This window comes from Prionailurus bengalensis, chromosome A3 (assembly GCF_016509475.1).
Source record: "Prionailurus bengalensis isolate Pbe53 chromosome A3, Fcat_Pben_1.1_paternal_pri, whole genome shotgun sequence".
Lineage (NCBI taxonomy): Eukaryota > Metazoa > Chordata > Mammalia > Carnivora > Felidae > Prionailurus > Prionailurus bengalensis.
In genome coordinates this window covers 120,569,831-120,591,203 of record NC_057354.1, presented here as the reverse complement: position 1 = coordinate 120,591,203, position 21,373 = coordinate 120,569,831, and the positions used below count along the sequence as shown (strand labels likewise).

General features: G+C 53.9%; 1 protein-coding gene across 3 annotated transcripts in view; it reads right to left on the bottom strand.

The window, feature by feature from the left end:
* DNMT3A (DNA methyltransferase 3 alpha) overlaps positions 1 to 21,373 on the bottom strand; it is a 106,198-nt gene that overhangs the window by 45,665 nt on the left and 39,160 nt on the right. For all 3 annotated transcript variants that reach the window (XM_043604385.1, XM_043604384.1, XM_043604386.1), the window contains exons 3-4: positions 20,373 to 20,477; positions 4,225 to 4,495 (exon numbers count right to left, since the gene is read on the bottom strand). In XM_043604385.1, coding sequence (XP_043460320.1) covers positions 4,225 to 4,495; positions 20,373 to 20,477 — 376 coding nt within the window. The remainder of the gene's footprint in view (positions 1 to 4,224; positions 4,496 to 20,372; positions 20,478 to 21,373) is intronic.

Here is a 21,373-nt window from a genome sequence, read left to right as displayed (position 1 = left end):
AGAGATGCTGGAGCACCTGTCCAGTCCCTAGATTTTGCCAATGAGGAAACTGAGGCTGGGGGGTGGGTGGCTGGGTGGTTGTGGAGTGACTTACTGCCAGGGCCGAAATCAGATATCGGGGCTCCTGAACCCCAAGCCAGCTCACTTTACCCTGTACCACCTTCAGGTTCTCCCCTTCCCCATTCCCTGGCCCCCATGCTCCCCCAAACAGAATTCCTTTTCCTCGTGCAGTTTCCAACTGGCTTCTTTCTGGAATTTTCTCCCTGACAGATTCTGCACATGCCCACTGAGTGATATCACACACACACTTTCCAGCCTGGCCCAGCAAAACAACAAACTGGGCTGTCTCAGAATGCCGCACTTGTCCTGAGTCAAGGAGGGTCAGCTGCTCTCTCAACACTCCCTCTGCGGTCCATCTGCTCCTGGCCCAGACCCAGGGTCACAGGCGGGCCAGGTGGCTGCATGCCTCCCGGGGTGGCCCTGGCAGACTCAGACATGACCCTAGAGTATCTTAGGTCCTGGGGGCAGGAGAGGCCGGGATGTTTCCAACACTTACCTGTCGGTCTAAGCCTATACTCAGCTGGGGGCCACGCCAAATTCCCTTGAAAAGGAACCCAAATCTCAATGACAAGGCTAAGGCCAGGCTTGCCTCAGAGGGCAGTCACTAGCCCAATAGTGAGTGTTCAGAGAGGGGCTTTGTGCTGACCCTGATCTGGTCCTGTACTAGTTTGTACAATCTTGGGTAAGTAACTTAACCTTTCCGAACTCTCAGTCTCCCCAGCTGAAAAATGGGGACAATAAGAGTCTTCCTCACGTGATCACAAAGATGAAACAAGAGAATACATAAAAAGCAGGGCTTCTTAAACTTGAATATGCATCGAAATCAGGATCTCTTTGACATGTAGATTTTGATCCCACAGGTCTAGGGTGGGGCCTAGGATTCTGCATTTCTAACTTCCGAGGTGACAGAGCTGGTCCATGGGCCACTTTGAGTAGTGAGGATATAGGACACTCAACGCATAGTCAATACTCAGTAAAAGAAAGCCATATTACCGTCGTTTCTATTATAATCATGGCGGCATTAATGCTAGGATTGCAGGTGCGGTCCCAAGGCCACCACCTGCCTATCCAGGTGGCTCTTGTCCTGATTACTCATCATCTCCCCTGTTCTTCCTTCTTTCTCCTGGCTGTACTGTCAGGATCTGGGGCACCTATGTGCACAAGAACGCTGCCCTAAAGTCTTCTGTCTTTCCTGTATAAGAGCTAACGGAAGGGGTTCCAGAGGGGATGGATGCCCCTCCCCCCCCTAAGAGATCTGGAATGAGGGAAATAGAAGGGAGACCATGGCTAACTCACTTCCTCCCCTGGGGCCTTAGTCTCCTTCCTCCTTGGAACTAAGCAGCTGAGTACGTGTTCTGTGTGGCTGACTGCTGGCCTGGCAGACCGCTGCCCATGCCTCCAGGTAGCACCTCACGGGTCTCAGCATCCGGGCAATGCACAGTGGCCTTCAGGGGTCCTACCAGCTCTGAGCGCGGCCAGTATCTCCCCCTCCTGGATAGCTGCAGGACACAGGAGCGCTCTGAGGCCGTAGCTGGGCGGTCCGGGAGGCCCGGAGTGTTTGCCTGCCACACTCAGCACTAAGACCCTGAGGAAGGTCTGCCTGATGTGTGAAGATCCCAAACCCAGGAGTCACCTCGACACCCTCTCTCCCCTTTCCCCTGGTGTTCTGGGGCTTGTCTGTTTCTCTCCATCTCTGCTGCCACCTCACTTGTCACAGCCACCTTCCCCCGCCCTCAACGCCTGCAGCAGCGTCCTAACCCTGCTTCCCAACCCCTCTGTTCCATTCCAGGATCCAGAGCGCAAAGTGATGTTTTTTTTCAAAACGCAAAGCAGACCGTGTCACCCGCCCACCACCCCCCCCAGCCCCGAAAGGTGTCCTCAAAGACCTGCCCCGGCCCTGTCTGCTCTGCTCTCATCTCACACCCTTCTCCCTTGCCCTCTCCACTGCAGCCCTGCTGGTTTCTATCAGGTCTCTGGGTGCCCTGCTCCCTCCTACCTGGGAGCCTGTGTGCCTTTTTTCCCCTCATCCTGCACCCCCCCCCTCACGTGGTGAGCCCCCACTCATCCTTCAGCTTCTGTGTAACAGGCCAGACCGGCTGAGGTTCCTTGGTCACCGTTCCTTACAGAACCATGCTTATTTTCTCTTAGAGAACACATCTCCCTGTATAATCACAAGCTTTTCTCTTTTTTAAACTTTAAAAAAACTTTTATTTTAAGTAGGCTCCATGCCCAACGTGGGGCTTGAACTCCAGCATGCTCTACTGACTGAGCCAGCCAGGCGCCCCTAATCACAAGCTTTTAAGTGTGAATTTCTCTTTCATGTCTGTCTCTCCAGCTGACTGTGAGGTCCTTGAAGGCAAGAACCAGGTTTTTGTTCGTGATGGTTTCCCCAGATCCTGACACACACACACACACACACACCAAATAGGTGTTTAACAAACGCCTATTGACCGACTCAAGAAGGAACTCCTGAGAACAAACAGAAATGGAGACAGGGAAATCCCAAATTGAAAGCAAACCCTTAAGGGTTAAGAGCGGCTTTAGAGCTCTGGCTCCACCCCACTGGGCAGGAAGGACCTGCCCTGACCTTGCACAGCAACTTGGTGCCAGTCGTGGTGAGATCCCAGGAATCTGGGAGTCAGCCAAGACGTACCCACGGGAAGTGGCACATTTGGTGGGCAGGGCTGATGGGCTCCCAGGTTCTGCTCTGGAACACCTGGTCTCTTTAACGGGAGGGATGGTGTCTTCTCCCTTTCCTCCTCAGTTCCCCCCCACTCAGGCCCCTTGAACAATCCTGCCAAGTGTCGGGACATATCCCATGAGGCACTTGGGTGAGGGCGGGAGCCCTGGACAGTTCTGGGCCAGCCCACCCCGAGCCCCATTGCAGAATAAAAGGGGACAGTGGAAGGGCACGCCGACTTTGAAGCCAGAGACCAAGACGGAATGAATCCTGGATTTACCACTTACAGGGTCAGGGTCCCTGAGCAAGTCACTTCCTCTCACTAAGTGGCAAGTTTTTCCTGCTTTAAAATGGGGATAATAATACCTCCGGAAGACTGTTTGGAGGACTAAAACAACGAATACAGAGTGCCCCAGAAAGCGCTCTGCACATAATGGGAACATCAAAGTATTAGTTGAATAATAAATGAATGAAAGATATTTTTTAATAAATTTGGAACTCTCTTTTCTGGAAATGCGCTCAATCTTGCATGAATATTGGGTTTGGATCCATGCAAAATAAGCGATGCCAATTAATCAATTTACTCATTCCATCATACACACTTGGAAAGAAGACGTTTTGAATTTAAAATGCACATATGCAAACCAACCTGGCAGGGCCCTGGGAGGATCAAATGTGATAATATATGAGAAAGCGCTCTGTAAACTGTGAACCCTGTACAAATGCTAGTTGTCCTCATTACCAACATGTTTACAGCTCACTTGGCCCTGAAATCACTGGCTTAACCTGAAAGAGAAAAGTAGGCAACTTTCCAGGACTCCAGGGAGAGGCCAAAAAGTCCAGGGAGAAAGGGGCCTGGGCCGGGCAGCGCCCTGGCCACCCCATCCGCCCCTCCCCCACCCCGCTCAGTCACAACCACATTTTAGCGGGGTCAGCTGAACTGTGGTGGGTTCAGGACATCTGTGCTGGGGAACACTAACTGGGCTTTTAACGCCTACAAGGGCATCCACTGCTCTGAAGAGCCCAGAGGCTACAGACACAACCATCCCTGAGAGCTGCGCGCCAGGTGAGGGCTGAGGGAAACTGAGGTGCACACCCAGCCTACGAAGGGGTAGGGGGCGGGGTGGGGGGACAGCCATCACCCCAGTCCCGCAACTGTTAGCATTCTGCAAACCCACTGCTTCCAGATCTGGCTTTTTTTTTTTTTCTTCACGAGAAGCCAAAACTCCAGATTTTTATGTGAAATTTCTTGATTTTTAAATACTGGCAACTAATTTTTTTTAGATGTTTAAAACACTACATGGGCCAAATAAAACACGTATGCAGGCTGCATGCAGCCAGCCGCCTCCAGGGCACAGCCTTGGCAAGCCCACCGACCTTCAGCTCCCATGCCTCCCCGGACCGGACCTGCTGGCCCCAAGTCTCTAACCCCTGGGGGAATCCTGCGGAGCCCAGAGAGGCTGCCCCTTGTGCCCAAGACTCACTCTCTTCTGCGGGGGCTCCTCGGCCATCCTTGGGGGTGCAGCAGCCATTCTCCACAGCTCTGGAGGCTTCGGGCGGGGTCTCAGCCGCACCCTCTCCCTCTGCTGGGGCTCCGCCCTTCTGCCCTCCAGCGGGGCTCCCCTCCTCAGGCTGGGGATCACTCCGCTTCTCCAAGTCCCCATTGGGTAACAGCTCTGAAGGGCCTGAGTCCTGGGCCATGGACGGGGACTTGGAGGTCACTGCGGAGTCCTTCGGCGTGTCACTGCTTTCCACCTGGAAGATGAAGAAACAGGAGGAGAGGATTAGACCAGCGGTCTTGTCTCTCTTAGATCACTAACCCCTCTGGAAATTCTGGTGAGTGATGTCCCCTTTGTCCAGAAAACTGTGTTCACGTAAGCATCCATACCAGCAGAGACACTCACGATTTTGCTCTCAGTGTCAAGGGATTCGTGGGCCTGACTCCCTGAGGTCAAGGGGTTTGTGCACTCCAGCTTCAGAAGCAGGAGAAGAATCCCGGTAGGTGTGCCAGGCTGGTTTCACTGCCCAAGCCACCCTGGCCACCACCCCCGCTCCCTGAGGTGACATAGGGCTTCCAAGCCGATGCTGAGGCCCGCTGTTAGAAACAAATGTTCTGGGGCGCCTGGCTGCCTCAGTCAGCAGAGCCTGCGACTCTTGATCTCAGGGTTGTGAGTTCAAGCTTTGCATTGGACCTAGAGCCTCATTAAAATAAATACATAAGGGGTGCCTGGGTGCCTCAGTCGGTTAAGCGTCCGACTTCGGCTCAGGTCATGATCTCACGGTCCATGAGTTCGGGCCCCACGTCTGGCTCTGTGCTGACAGCTCGGAGCCTGGAGCCTGTTTCAGATTCTGTGTCTCCCTCTCTCTCTGACCCTCCCGCGTTCATGCTCTGTCTCTGTCTCAAAAATAAATAAACGTTAAAAAAAATTTAAAATAAATACATAAACGTGAGAATGCAAGCTGGTGCTGCCACTCTGGAAAACAGGATGGAGGTTCCTCAAAAAACTGAAAATAGAACTACCCTACGACCCAGCAATTGCACTAGGCATTTATCCACGGGATACAGGTGTGCTGTTTCGAAGGGACACATGCACCCCCATGTGTATAGCAGCACTATTAACAATAGCCACAGTATGGAAAGAGCCCAAATGTCCATCAATGGTGAATGGATAAAGAAGATGTAGCATATATATATATATATATATATATATGCATATATATATATATATATATGCATACACACACACACACACACACACACACACACACACAACGGACTATTACTCGGCAATCAAAAAGAATGAAATCTTGCCATTTGCAACTATGTGGATGGAACTGGAGGGTATTACACTAAGTGAAATTAGTCAGAGAAAGACAAAAACCATAGGACTTCACTCATATGAGGACTTTAAGAGACAAAACAGATGAACATAAGGGAAGGGAAACAAAAATAATATAAAAACAGGGAGGGGGACAAAACAGAAGAGACTCATAAATATGGAGAACAAACAGAGGGTTATGGGAGGGGTTGTGGGGGGGGGATGGGCTAAACAAGTAAGGGGCACCAAGGAATCTACTCCTGAAATCATTGTTGCACTATATGCCAACTAATTTGGATGTAAATTAAAAAAAATAAAAAATAAAACAAAATAAATAAATACATAAAAGAAAAGAAAACATCAAGGATTTTTTAAAAAACAAAAACACAAACAACAACAAACATCCCTTGCACTATCCCTACTGCAAATTAGGACCCCTCCTCAGAAGATTCTAGTGTCACCAAATCAATTCTGTTAACCTTGGGCTGATCTGACTTTTTTGTTGTTGTTGTTAATGTTTATTTATTTATTTTGAGAGAGAGGGAGGGAGGCGGGAGGGGCAGAGAGAAAGGGAGAGAGAGAATCCCAAGCAGGCTCCTTGCCGTCAGCGCTGTGGGCTGATCTGACTTCCGTCCGATGTCTCTGGCTTTTGTTCTGGCCTCCTAAGGCCCAGACCCAAATAGTGACCAGTTGCCCCCTGGAGCAGAAGAGTCAAAGGGGGAGCCTCTCAAATATACATTCTGCTGGGCCCCAAAGCCCGGCACAGTTCTTTCCCTCAGCTCTGGACCCCATGTGTTCTCCCAGCACCCAGGCCCCCGGAGAAACCGCACCCCGACCCCAACAGAAGCTGTTTGCAGCCTCTGCGGTAAGCCCTCCCTGTGCGTGTTCTCATATTCCCCTCTGAAAGGAAATGTATCGCTCCATCCCAAGAGTCTAAGACCCGAGCCTGCTACAGTTCCAGGTAGTAAGAATCCCATCAAGGGTAATCGTGACTGTCCTTTGTAAGTGTCACTGCATGGTGGGCAAGACTCCTTGTCACCATTACCCCTTTAGAGCCACTCAACCTCCCTGAGGAGGCTCTCAGAGAATTCTGTGACTTGCTTAAGGCCACACACTTTGTAAGGACAGAGTGAGGGGAGGAGAGCCTGAGGAGCACTTTGTGCTTGGCCCCCGAGGGGCAAGTAGGCCCGGACATCTCAGAAGGAAGGGAGGTGTCCTCTTGGGGCAGAAAAAGCTAGCTTCCCCTGTGATCAGTGCTCTGCCATGCCACAGGCACAAGGCCACCCTCGGCACCCACCAGCCGCATCCGCGGAATGCCTATGAGAAGGGAGACCGGGCCGCTGGCCTGCCAGTTAGGCGATGCTCAGGAGGGGGCCTCGGGTGCCCCACCTAGAAGGTGAGATGCTTAGGCTAGTCCCCTGAGGTTTTTCCCATCTTTTTAAGTCTTTTTTTTTTTTTCCTTTCTGTTTCTAAAAGTCAGACACATATATTATAAAAATTCAAGCCACACAAAAATGAGTCTTCTTAAAAGGCTAAAGCTCCTTTCTCTTTTCCTTTTTTTTTTTTTTTATAATTTTTTTAATGTTTATTTATTTTTGAGAGTGAGAGACAGAGTGTGAGAGGGGGAGGGGCAGAGAGAGAGAGAGACACAGAATCTGAAGCGGGCTGTCAGCACAGAGCCTGACACAGACCCCGAACCCATGAACCTCGAGATCATGATCTGAGCCAAAGTCAGACGCTTAACCAACAGCCACCCAGGCGCCCCTAAATCTCATTTTTCAATTCCCTACTTCCAAAATCACAGGTAAACCCTGATCAACAGTTTGGTGAGTATATTTTCTAGACTTTTTTTTTTCTATGCATCTACAATCACGTGTGAGTTACATGTTTATACATATGTATTCGCACACACATCCAGATCCAGATTTTTTTTTTTTCTAATAGGGTATCATACTACTCTGTGTTCTATAACTTGCTTTTTCACATAACAAGCAGAGTGGGCATCTCTCCATACCCGTACATATGGATCTGTCTCCTATTTCACAGCTGCTCAACATTCTATTGAATGGAGGCTCCATAATTTATTCAAGCAGTTCCCTAATAGTGAGCCTTTGGGGGGATTTACTTTACCTACAGTGAACCCCGAGCACTTCACAGTTGTATGCACCTGTGTATTTCTGTAGCTTGGAGTCCCACAAGTGGGCTGGCTGGTAGAGGGCCCGCCTAAGTGTGAGTAAACAGGCCAAATCCCCTCCAGAGAGTTGTACCACTCAAGTGCACCCTGACGGCCCGAGAGAGCGCGCTGGTCTCCCTCCCCAGCAATCTCCAAGGCCGCTTCTGCTCTAAGGGTCTGTATCCTCAACTCTGAGCCCGCTGCTGCCATCTGTTGAGGAACCTCCAGGGTGGCAAATAGGGACAAGGGTCTTGGGGACAAAAAAGATAAATCCATCAAAATAAAAACTAGAGTCTTCCCTGGACAAGGCTCCAGGCCAGGCCTACAGAGCAGCCTGAGGCAAAGGGACCGACCGGGTAGCTTGGGGCAGGCCTGCTTCCAGGAAGGGAAGCTCCCATGGAAAGCTGCAAGTGTATGCAGTCCTCAGAGGCTCGGGGTGGGGTGGGGGCTGTAGCAAGAAAAAGAGGAGGCCTCTGGCAGGAACAAGAAGTCCTCCTGTTAACCTAGCCTTGGGCACAGAGGGCCTCCCAAGCCACAGCCAGGAGGCCAAACACAGGAACGCAAGTGAGCAAGGAGGCCCCGTCTTTCTCCTTAGCCTCCATCTCTGAGTGTTGGGACCTACACACTCTGTCCAGGACTCAGACGGCCCTTCCCACCTCCCTGCTCAAGCCAACAGGGTTCCCTGGCCTAGCACGCCCCTCCCTGGTACAAATCCTCTCACCTCTAGACAGCCCAGGTAGAGTAGGGCATACCCGGACCCTCAGGGCGTCCCCAACGCCCAGCTGTGTCGGGCACCACAGAGCCCTAAACATGGCACTCCCAGGAAGACGGGGTGGGGGTCCCGCTGGCCAACTCAGGCTGGGAAATTCAGGTCAGAGCCAAGCTCTTACCGTGGCCGCGTCCTTTTTCCCTCTGGCCACTTGCTGCCCACAGACACCTCAAGTTGGGGCAGGCTCCCAGCCCCCCAAAGCTGCTCAAGACAACCCTGCTGTCACTAACTTCCTGCCTGGGAACCACATGGCCTGCTCTCACCCTGGGACTCACTTCCTGTTGATCGCCAGCTCCAGCAGAGAGAGCCAGGAGGACCTGTTCTAACACCCACGCTGCTCACACACCCCTCCCAGGCCTGCTCCGGGAGGACCCCAGTCTGCAGCAGACCCCACACCCTCTCCAGAGGTGGGCGAATCAGGCCAAGGGAAGCACTCTGCACAGCTCCAGCCCCAGGGTTAGTTCGGTGGGCTGAAATCCCCCCTGGATCCCACACAGTCCTCACCTCCTCTCTTCCCAACCGCACCACCCTCCACTGCCCATTCTCTCTGGTTCTAGATGAGTCTGCATTAGCCAAAGCTCTGGAATCGGGGGAGCTGCTGACTCCAGCCCAGGCCAGCCCCTGAGCCAACTCAAGACCCCCCCCCCAACCCCCCAACGCTGGGATGCCTGGCTGGCTCTATTGGTAGAGCATGTGACTCTTGATCTCCAGGTTACAGGTTCAAGTCCCATGCTGGATATAGAGAGTACTCAAAAATAAAATCTTGAAAAAAAAAAAGAACCCTCCCCTCCCCAAGCCAGCAGTACGTCCTCCCTGGCTTCCTCTCTGGGGCCCAGGCAACTGAGCAGGTTGAATCCACCTATAAGAAACCTCTGAGAGGAAGGAAGGAGGTCCACAGGCAAATGAGCTGAAGTGACCGTCCAAATCTCTTGGAGGGGCTGCGTACACCCTGAAAGGGGCATCTCGGGTGAGGAGCACAGCCTGATCCACACCTGGAAGCCACCGGGAGAGCCAGAACCGCACCCTTCTGCCCCCACCTCCATACCTTCCTCCCAGCTCCTTCCTCTCCTGTCCCCTGTCACCCTTGGGCTTGTCCACTCCTGGAGGCAAGGAGTCTGCTTTATCCAGCTCGACTCAGCAGGAGCAGGGCACCTGCTGGGCACTCAGTATTCATAACCGATTCTTGCATGCCAAGCTTAGGTTACAACTCAGAACACCCTGCTCATCTGCTTAGAGGCAGTTTCAACTTAGTTGCAGGTCAGATGCTAACTTTAAAATTCGGTTTTTGTTTGCTTTTATTTCACAGTTGCCTTGAAAGGAGACACAGGGGCACACCCTGAGACACTTATTTTTTCCCATGGAGGGGAGGGGGAGGGGTAGCAGCAGAAGCCCCTGGTCCTTTCAGAAGCCACCAGCAGCAACTGAAGGTGACAATTTCAGCTTCCTCTGCTTCTCACCTGTGGGGCTGGGGGAAGGGGCGGCAGAGTTGGCAGAATGGGAATGGCGGCAGCTAGCGCCCCGTCACATCTCCCCCCTGGGGGCAGGGGGCAACAGTTATGGGTAAAGCCTGATCCTACTGCCCACGATGTACCTACTCTTGCCTGTATGCCCCATTATGGGTCTTCAAACCCTGCCCACCGCCTCCTGGGGTCCCTCAGAATTTGCTGACCTTTGCCTTCCTTCCAGGCAAGACCCCTCCACTCTGGGACAATGGTTCCTCCACTACGGCTAACCCCCTGCCTACCACCCCCACCTCGGGCTCTCCTGTGAGCAGCTTATTTCAAGCTGGCAAATGCAGCGGTTCACAACCGGGGGCAGTTTTGCCCTCCAGAGGACATTTGGTAATGTGTCTGAGACACTTTTGATTGTCACACTGGGCTGGGGCTACCGCTGGCTTCTAGTGGGTAGGGGTCAAGGATGCTGCTGAACACCATAGAAGAACAGGGCAGCGACCACAACAAAGAATGATTCGGCCCCAAATATCAACAGTGCTGCTGTTGAAAACCCCTGGGCTGAATGGGGGGCACTGAGCAGACTGCCTTTTTCTAAGAACCCTTTTTTAAAACATCTTTAAAAAAGTGTATTGTGGCAAAATATACCTAACATAAAATTTTACCATTTTAACCATTTTCAACTGTACAATTTAGTGGCGTTAAAGCGCATTCATACTGAACAACCATCACCACCATCCGTCTTCAGAACTTTGTCATCATCCCAAACGGAAACTGCACCCACTACATACTAACTCCCCACTCCCCGTGCCCCCAGTCCCTGGTAACCACTATTCTACTTTGTGTCTTCTAAGGAACATTTTAAAGTCTGCCTGTCTCTTACACACACACACACACACACACACACACACACACACACACACTCCCAGCCAGGCAGGTATTTGTGCTAGGCCCTGTCCCCAGGCCACAGTCAGCCCCTCCAGCCCCCCCACCCCAGCCTGGCAGTGGGGGGGGGGGGCGGGTAAAATCCAGTCCAGAGGTCACCGAACCCCCAGCCCACTGCAGGCACATTTGTTTACCGAGCCTTCCACACCCTAGCTCGTTACAGCACGCCTCTGCTACACTTCATTATTCACCATGTGTCTCCCTTGTAGACTCAAGAGTTTTGCCTTACGTATCTTTTCATTCCCCTCCCTTCCAACGACTCCACCTACAGCTCCCTAGCACTGAGCACGCGGCATAAATATGCACATGCAATTAATAAATGTAATTATCACAATCGTCCTGGTGGGTAGCGTTACCCTCACTTTTCCGAGGAAAAAGGCACCAAGGCCTCTGGTCACACACCTTCTAAGTGGTAAAGCTTCCAGAATGACCCAGGTACGAGAGAGGCATTTGAAAGCCAGCTCCCTCTTTGGGTTGAGTCTCTGGAAAAACCCAACCTCAAATCCCAAGGGTTCCAAGGAGGAAAAGGAGGCTTTGATGTGCCTAAGCAGGGCCAGGGAAAGGCTGCCGGCTGTTTCCTTGGCAGCAGCCACAGCAGGGAAAAGCCGGAGGCAAAGCAAGAAGCAACCTTCGGCAGTGAACCTGTCCAGGCCCCCGCCCCTGTCCGCCTCCTCCTCTGCTGGAAGTCTGGACCAGACCCCAGAACACCACCCCCCCCCCCAGATGAGGCCTCGTCTCCCAAGGTGGGGCAGTGTGCTGAGGTCCCAAATAAGGAAATGACTTTCGAGAGGCCCTTTATTATAATAATAATATTTACACACAAAAAATTAAAACCTGGCAAATAAGAGATGAGGAAAACAATACAAAGGAGGCGAGGCCCAGACATCTGAGGGCACAGGAGCCCATTCACTGAGGGTGCCAGGGCACAGGGACCAGCTGTCCAGGGCAGCCCTGCGTGCAGGCTCACCTGGGCCCAGGTGTGGAGGGGGCAGGCCCAGGGCCCAGCCTCTCTTACAGGAAGCCCCTGGAGGCCTGAGTCAGGTTCCTGGGCTGGCTCTGGGCCCCTAACTGGCTCTCCCTTGCAGGCCTGGAGGCCAGGGCTGCAGCTAAAAGGGGCCTTCTCTCCTGCACCCCAGCGCAGCGCTGGGGCGGGAAGCCCAGAGGCCAGCAGATGTGGGGCGGCCCCTCCCACCCCGTGTTACCGCCGTTGTGCCTTTAAGGCCCTTGGCAGCACTCAGCTCTGTGCCAGCCGGGGACCCTGGCATCCCGCCAGCCTTGGCCTCTTGATTGAAGACACACAGTCACACGCACAGACACACAAGGGGTGCGCCACCTTCCGGAGGCACAGCCCGGGAGATGCGCGGGGGAGGCGGCAGAGCGGTGTCCACAAAAACACACAAACAGTCCCCCTCTCCTTGTACCCGCGGGCCCGTCAGCCCCCCCACCAAGCCCTGGATTCTCCCAGGCTGACTCCAGCTACAGGTTGACTTCAGCTTGCAGGGAGGCCTGTCCCACAGCACTGGCGCTGGGCCCCACACTTCCCCCCTTCGCCTCTGCCCCAGGCCTTCCTGCAGCCCCTTCTCCTGGCGGCCCTCGATCTGATTGGCTGGACATGGCCTTGAGGCAGGGAAAGCCAGAGAGGTCCTCGCATTGCCAACTCCCAAAAAAGGTCCCCAAAGCCTCCCTGCTCTGCCTTTCTGAGGTGAATGGAGGCAGACTCTAAGCAGATCTCTCTACCGTGTGTGTGTGTGTGTGTGTGTGTGTGTGTGTGTGTGTGTGAAACAGACACAGACGGACAGACACTGATTCTAGGAGACAAATTCAGGGCTCAGCAGAGCCTCAGAGGTCACACAGTTTGTGCCCCTGCTGGCCATGGCAAGTGCGTGCAAGAGCGAACACGCCTGGTGGTGGCCAAGCCACTCGGGGTTCTGCCTCCAGCAGGGACACCTGTCCACCTGGAAGAGGGCCTGGCTGTGCTCTTTGAAGTCAACCTCAAAGGATTTCAGGATGAGCTGGAGGCTCCCGTTAAAAAGCCACCAGGTATAGAAGATCCACATATTTAGGTAAATCTCTTCTGAAGTTATTTCTATTTTCAACCCCTACCATCCAGGCCTGGGGTTTGGTAAGAAGGAAATCCACCATGGAAAATGGGGCTTTCTTTCTCTGTGCTTCCTGTACCTTTCTAAAGTTTCAAAGGGGTACCTCCCCCCCCCCCGCCCCACTGGGGTGCACCACAACCCCCCCCCCGCCCCACCCCTCAACATGATTTCACAACTTCAATCGCATCCCCTCTAGCCTTTGTCTCTCCGGACTGGGGAGCCACAGTCTCGTCTGTCCTCACTTGGCAGCCCTGCCTTCCCCTTGATCAAGCTAGCCGCCCTGCTCTGGAACTTTTCCAGTTCGGTTATATCTTCCTCGAGGTGGCGGGACCAAAACGCACACAATTCTCTAGGTGATGATGATGAAAGAAAACCAGCGTCAACAACTCTGTCCGGGTGCATGTGCTGGCGAGCACCCACAGGAGCACAGGAGTGGTGCAGGTGCAGGGCGGGTTCCAGAGAGGCCCACGGGGTCCTAGGAAGCCCCCTGGAGGCCACCCCTGGAGGGAAGCAGGGCTTTCTCTGGAGGTGGCCCTGGAATGTGTGACTCTGGGGAAGGGACCAAGGCGGGATGAAAAGAAACAGGGAATTTTGGAAAAACAAAACAGAGATTCTGGGATTTCACTCAGATGCTCGCTGAGACCAGCTATCTAGAGTGACTCTGCGAGGGCCCCTGCCAAATCTGCTCTCTTCCAGACGTCTCCATCTCTGACAACAACACTGATGCCATCCATGGGGCCTGCAGCATCTCCTCTCTCCCCTCCTTCTCCCCGGTCCGCAGCGGTCAGCAGTGTGGGCCCCTCCAATTCTGTCCCACGCTGCCTCCCCTGGCAGGCTCTGGGGGTGTTTTCTGGCACCGCCCCACCTCACCCTCCTATCTCCCTGCAGTCTCTCGTGCTCAACCCCCCCATGCTCATGGATGCCAGAGCCGGCTGCCCAAAACATGACCCCCATTGCTTCACGCCCCCCCACCCCCTCAAAAATCTCCTAGATAAACACACTTTTGAGAGGATAAAGTGTAAACCCCTCGGGCCGCCTGCCAACTACCTCTCCAACCGCTATCTAATGTGTTCATAAATGAAACCCTCAGCCACTCAGCCACACCAGTCAGCTCTCAGTGCCTCCTTCAGTGCGCCTTCCTCCCTCCACACCTTTGTTCAGGAAGGTCCTAGGTAGGAAAGTCTCCCACTTTTCCCTGGACTTCTAAACATTACCTCCCTTCCCAGGCCCAAGTCCAGCCCCTTCCCCTCCCCCCCCCAGCATGTCTTTGGCACTTGAAGACCAGACTACCAGCCAGGCTCTCGGTCCTGGATGCCACTGGCAAGTGCCGCTTTGACCCATCAGGTGCAGGAATGGGCAGATGAATCTGCAGGGCATAGTTACGAGAGGTCTCTAACCTCCTAAGATGAGCGACAGAACTGTTCTCCCCACACTTCGAAAACCACGGACAGACGGGTGCTAGCACTGCATCGAGGCACCCTCACAGGCAGCGAAGCCCTCCGAGGGGGTGGGAGCCAGGACTGGGAGATACTCTCTGGAAGTTTTGTGCATAAAACCCAGGGGGCACCAAGTCACTGAATCAAGGTTCCAAAGATCGGTGAAGGAACCATTCTGACCTGGACACAAAGAGGGGATTTGAGCTCTGTCTGAACTTGGAGACGAATCAAAAGTTCGTATTAGGTTGGAAAATAAGCCAATACTGCAAACGCCCAACAGCTGAGTTAAACTGTCCCCAGCTGTCTTGAGCTGCAGTGAAATGGCTCCCTAACTTCCCAGTTTATACCCCAAGTCTTCTGCTGCGAAGAGGGGAAGCTTTGCCCTCTTGAACTCATTTGGGCGTTGTGTCAGAGGCTCAGCCTCCAACGTGGAGTGAGTAATGTTGGCTTTGGGCTGGCCTGGCTGAGCTGGGCCCCTGCTCCCAACCCCCTCCTCCTCCCCCTCCCCCTCCCTTTCTGGGTTATTCTTAGCAAGAGGTGACCTCAGAATGCTCCCACTGAGCAAAAAATAACCCTGGAGGAAGTCGGTGAGTATAAATCTTCAATGAATAAATACATATAGCTAGTACACAAGGTATGGAGCCCTAAAGGGCTGGTCACTCCCCGGGGTCTGGTGGGCAAGGGCAGAAACTGTCCCTCCTAGTCCCCCAGTTGTAACCAGCATGAACGACAAAGGTGCCTGCAGGGCTGCTGGGGCTTGTGACCGGGCAGGACCCGGCTTCAGACACCTCCACTTGTTATGTCCTCAGGAGTTGGTGAACAGGAAGATGCCTCTTCCTCCCACCCTGAGGCTCGCACCCACGCACAGGCTCACACTCTCCGGCCAGCAGAAATCAGCCCTGCACACTGCTCTCCCTCCTCCCCATCACGGGCACCGGCCAGCCCGCAGGCCCTGAGCCCAGGTGCCAGCTCCCTTCCTAAGCCACGCCCAGCCCCGCACGGGCTTCCTGTTTCCTGTTGCCTGCTCGGCTCAAGCATCCTGGCTCTGAGGCCAGCGCTGCAGACCAGCCCCGCTGCCCGGTTTTCATGGGCCCCCCTCTCGCTCTGAAGGCCGCTGCAGCCTTGCCCATTTACCCCCAGGCTCCCTGGTACTTGGGTTGGTCGCCCTCCTCCTATTATATCTGACTTGCATTTCTCTGTATGCTTTTTAGACCAGGTCTCCACTTCTTTCAAACAGCCCTGCATTCACATTTTAACTTCAGGCGGCTTTGGAAACACCCAGGCTTCCAGAGCACGTGGCTGGCGTGGTAAGGAGGATTGAGTGCTGTGGGCGGGAGGTGTGGAGCCCAAGTCCCAAACATCCTCTCTGAACCTCAGTCTCCTCATCTGAATGTGGGCATCGTAATGACAGAGGCCCCACCTATCTCACACAGGTAAGTAAGTCACCCTTGCACAAGGCCTTTCCTTGTAGGCAATAAAGTGCTACACGACCCTAACTACGTCTTTGCTCCTGATCTGTGTCCTCAGTGAGGTGGGTAGACAGTGCAGTGTGGCTCAGCTCAGTGCGATGTGGGGTGGCAGTCAACGTTAAGTCTAGTGGAAGGCGCGAGCTCTCCCCGTGTGCTCTTCCAACTACGCGGGGTGGCAAGGCCAGGTTTTTGGTTTTGTTTTCTCAGTTCCCAATCCAGCAAGAAATAATACCTTTGTAAAATACAAACTCATGCGTGTGGCTGTGGTGACAGTATCGAATCGGCAAAAATTCAAAATACTTACTCTCAAGTTCCCTAAAGACGGGTAATAGTTTGAAGACCAGTGCCATCCAAGCACATGATCAGTGGGCTTATTATCTTTTTTTTTTAATATCTTTTTTTTTAACGTTTATTTATTTTTGAGACAGAGAGAGACAGAGCATGAACGGGGGAGGGTCAGAGAGAGAGGGAGACACAGAATCTGAAACAGGCTCCAGGCTCTGAGCAGTCAGCACAGAGCCCGACGCGGGGCTCAAACCCACGGACTGCGAGATCGTGACCTGAGCCAAAGTCAGACGCTTAACCGACTAAGCCACCCAGGCGCCTCTTTTTTAATATTTTTTAAAATGGTTTTTTTTTTTTTTTTTTTGAGAGGGAGAGAGAGAGCAGGGGAGGGACAGGGGTGGGGGGACAGAAGATTGGAAACAGGCTCTGCACTGACAGCACAGAGCCCAATGTGGGGCTCAAAATTTCCAACCATGAGATCATAACCTGAGCCGAAGTCGGATGCTTAACCAGCTGAACCACCCAGGCGCCCCAGTGGGCTTAATATCTTGTCTTTTATTCCTTTGTGTTCGTTGGGATTAATTTTACAAACAGCTCAGAAGAGAGGGTCATGATGGCTGAAGCGGGCTTCCCTTGCAGGACAGGCTTTGATGGGCTATGACGGTGGGGCCGGGAGAGAGAAGGGAAGGCTGTGGACCAAGCCCCCAAGGTAGTGAGAGAAATGTGGCCGGTGTGCTCAGGGAGCAGCTGGGAGACAGGGTTTCTATGACAAAAGCAGTGGACGCTGAGCACGAGAGCAGGTTCAGGAGAGGGGCCAGATGGAGCATTCCAGACCTTGTCCTATAAGAAATGAAGATTCTTGAACACAAAAGTACCGTGGACAGTATTTAGTGTAACTGCACGGGGCCCCCTCTCTCTAACACACTAGCTTGAAAGGTATGTCTTCTTTATCAGTGTGGCCTCCTCACCCTGGTAGGTGCTCAGTGGGTGTAAAGCATCTGTCACTGAGGGGTTACAAAGTATACTGGGGGCAGCTGGGGTCTGGTCTGGGTGAGGGTGCAGTCAGGAGGCTGATGCCAGAGCAGGAATGAGTGGAAGAGATCCAGGCCTTGTGGACAACACGGGAAGGCAGACAATGATTTCTTAGCCTTGGGGCCAGGCGAGAGCGGGGACAGTAGTGGCCGTACCTCACCCCTCCCTGTTCAGCACGGGACATGCACAAATTAAGACCCCGGCCGCAGCTGGCTCTCACGCTCAGCTTCCCCGCACTTCCCCCTCCGTGCCACCTGTCGGGATCTGAGCCAGGCTCCCTCCTGTTTCCAGGCTTAGCTGGATGACACAGGCTCGGCTGCTTCAAAGCTCCCTGGTCAGTCTGTCCCCGGGGCTGCCGCTGTACCGGGTCCCCACGAAGCCCTCCGGCTCTGCTCCTCTGCTGGGAGGCGAGGAGGGCAAGCACCTGCTCCGTCCTGGGAGCCGACCTCTAGTGGTAGCACAAACTTCCCCTATTTCCCCCCCACAGGCTCCCTCCGGGGGCCAGGGGCCTGCTGCCTGGGAAGGCCTGTGAGCTCTTATTCTGGGGTCAGTTCTTCTCTGTTGCCCCAGAGTACAAGGGGTCCCTTTCACAACAGCTGCCTCAGCCCTCTGTCCCCCTGTCAGCATTGCCGTCCCCATGGTCTCTCTCCCATCCTGGGGCCTCTCTTGAGAGTCCGGGGGCTGCAGATGTCCACTAGGGCATGGGCTGGGCCACATGCAGACTGTGACCTGCACAATATTGCACCGCCTCTCACCAGGGCTGCCGAGAGGCCAACGCTTGGCTCCCACCCGAAAAATCTGGTAGACCCCGGCCCCACGGACCCCCGCACAGGAGCAGGTTTATTACACTGCCTGCCCTGCTCTTTTGGATCCACTTGGCTGTTTGCAAAGCATCCCTGGAGGTGGACAGGACAAGTGTTCCTGGCGGTTAAGTTTTCCCGATGGAGCAGCAGAAGTTCAGAGAAGTTCAGTAACTTGCTCAAGGTCACACAGCTGGTAAGCAGTAAATCTGTTTCTTCTATCAAACTGAGGTTGCTGTAGCCTCCTAAAGAGGAAAGGTTTGGCCGGGCAAGGGAAGACTGACCTTTGCTAAGCCCTGGCTCTCCAGTGCTTGTACGAATTTAACTCCCACAGGCATCTAGGAGGAGTGCATCCTTATCTCTATTTTTCCAAGGGGGAAGCCGAGGTTCAGGCGGTGACTTCTTCAAGGTCACACGGGTGGTCAGTGGTGGAGCCAGGATTTAAACCCGGGTCTGTTATAGTCTAAAGACAGTGCCTTTCCTTCCACACTGGCCCCTGTTCCAGGCAGGGGTGGGGAGGGCATATGACCCACTGACCCTTCACCCACTTGGCCCTGCCCCTCCTCCCTCGCATTCGTCCACCTCTGGACACATTTCCACAAACCTGCCCCTGACTGCCTTGCACTTTCTCTCCCGGGGCCTCACCTCCCCTCTCAGTGATATGCCCTCCCTCTGGTCCCGGGGACTCACAAGGATGAGCAAAGGGCTGCCAGGTCTTTATTTGCTATAGGTGGTAATTCTTGTCCCAGGTGTGCCTGAATGGGGGGGGGGGGGCCGAGTTCTCGGCCACAGATCATGGCCACATGTGCAGGTGAGGAATAACTGGTGGGCTCTGACTCAGCCTGGCTCCCCGCCCCCTCCCTCCAGCCTGCACTGGGGCCCTCCACCTTCTCCCAGATGCCCATGGGGAAGGAGAGTGGAGGGGCACCCTGGGAATCTGGGAGTACAGCCTGGAGTCTGCTGCAAGCTGGAAATTCCTTTGAAGTCCCCTGTTTTATCTTTCAACTTCATGTGAATTTTTCATCACAGGCCATAAAATATCCATGTTTGCTTTAATATTAAAATACTTAAAATTACTTACCAATTAAACGACTTAACTTCTGCCCCCCCCCCCAATCTCCAAACAGAATTGGCAGTGTGCGCTTTGGTACCCACAGGTGCCCAAACCTCCTGGCTCTAAGAACCTCCCCTCCCCTCCCCCTGGTGCAGGCCTCCCTCCCTCTGCTGTCCTTTTCACCACGGCCACCATTCACCCCGACTCTCTCCCCCAAGGGAGAAAACCCTGCCCTGCTGAGAACATTTCCTTGATGGGCTGAGTTACAAATCTGAGCTCCCAGCCCTCCCTTGCCTACTTGCTCTGACTCTCCCATTCTCAGCTGGAAGGAACTGAAAGAAAGGAACCAGCTGTCTTCAGTGCTGGCAAATAATTATTGCTCTGCCTCTGAGTCTAAGGCATAGGCAGGCCAGCTCTTAGAGCCCCCCGGGCATGCCCTCTGGAGCATTCTTCATCCTGGGCAACCCCAAGACTCTCCCTAGACTCAGAGGTTATGGCCCCCAGAAGCCTGGGCTTGGGACTGGCCCTGTAGCCCACACTTAAACAGCGTCAGGTTCTCCTTCTTCCTTTTTTTTTTTTTTTTTTTTTAATGTTTATTTTATTTTTGAGAGACAGAGAGAGACAGCATGAGCAGGGGAGGGGCAGAGAGAGAGGGAGACACAGAATCTGAAACAGGCTCCAGGCTCTGAGCTGTCAGCACAGAGCCCGATGCAGGGCTCGAACCCACAAACCGCGAGATCATGACCTGAGCCGAAGTCGGACACTTAACCAACTGAGCCACCCAGGAGCCCCTCTACTTATTTCTTCTGAAGGGACCCATCAGCCTGCAGCTCTCCTACTCACTTGGATCAGACGTCCAGACCTGGGTTCCCTTCCTCCGGGTCCTCAGGTGGGGCTGAAGCCCAGGGTGGGGGGTGGATGGGGAGGGAGGGGCCTGTGCAGGCTGGCCAGGGAACAGCAAGTCCTGCTGTCAAAGCCACAGGCCTGGCCTGGGGAACCTTTCAGGCTCCCTTACTGCCACTGCCCTTCCAGAAAAGTCCCAGCTCTGCCACGACTCGCAACGCAAATCCTCTGGTCTCTAGGGGTTTCCAGTTCAGTGTAGAAAACAGGAAAGCGTGAGGGTGGCGGTAGGGTTCAAAGGACAGGGAATGTCAGTGAGCTCTGCACCCGCAGGGGTGCACCGCATTGCCGAGTCTTAACGCCCCCTGGTCCCCGCAGGACACACGTCACTGCTGTTTAGTGCGTGCGTGCGCGTGCGTGTGTGCGCGCGCTGGGGGGGAGGGGATGCCATGACACTCACCAGGGGGTGCTTGCGCTTCCGCCCAGGCCGCCCCACCTTCCGTGCGGTTGTGCTGGGCTCCTGCCGCTCCTCCTTGCCACGAGCCTCCTCCGGCTCCTCTCCCTCCTGCGGGTACAGACACAGCCTGTGAAGCCAGGGCTGGATCCAAGAGGCCTCCTCCCCTGTCCCACCCACACCCGTGACAGCCACATTCCCGGGGTCGTGCCAGGCTGTTCCTCCCCCGTGGGGATGATCTTCATCCATTTCTTGCCTGGCAAAGCTCAAGCTGCCCCTCAGAGTCCCGTTTAAGCAAAACCTTGGGGAAGACTTGAGGGCAGACGCTGTTGCCCCAAGCGCTGTGCCGCTCTCCTTCCTGGTGGTCACGTTTTTCTCAAGCACAGGGTCACAGCACATGCTCTGACAAAAAGTGTATTTCTGGATAGGAATTTATTTATATGAAACCAACCTTACACAAGTACAAAAGTTAAATTAGCTATGTATTTCATGAATCACCTGTCCTGTAAAGCATAAAATCACATGACACGAAATAGTAAATTTGGCGGGCACCACCTCTGTGGCAGCCCTTGGCATGGGGACTGTGGCAAACAATGGAGGACTTTGACAGTCACTGTGATGTATCTGCCCTGAAGCATTTGCCATGCATGACTGTCACCCCACAGGAGCATCTCAGGGACACCGTCTTGGTTCATCTCGATGCCCTGCGTTCATGGAGCTCTGGACCAGAAGCTTGGTCTTGTGAGCCACGTCCCCCAGCACCTGACAGAGCCGGGCCCTGCACTGTCGTCTCATGGAGCACAGAGACACAAACCTAGAAAGTCCTCCTGCCTCACTGCTCCAGCCTGGCCACAAACCACCCACGGGTTTCTTCTGACTCAGCCGGCTCCAGCATGACTAATCACAAACAGAAACAATGATGGGGAAGGAGAAAGGGACCCTGACCCCGCAGAGGGATCTCAGGCAGCTCTTCAAACCTTCCATGATGTCAGGAGCCAAAGATGGCT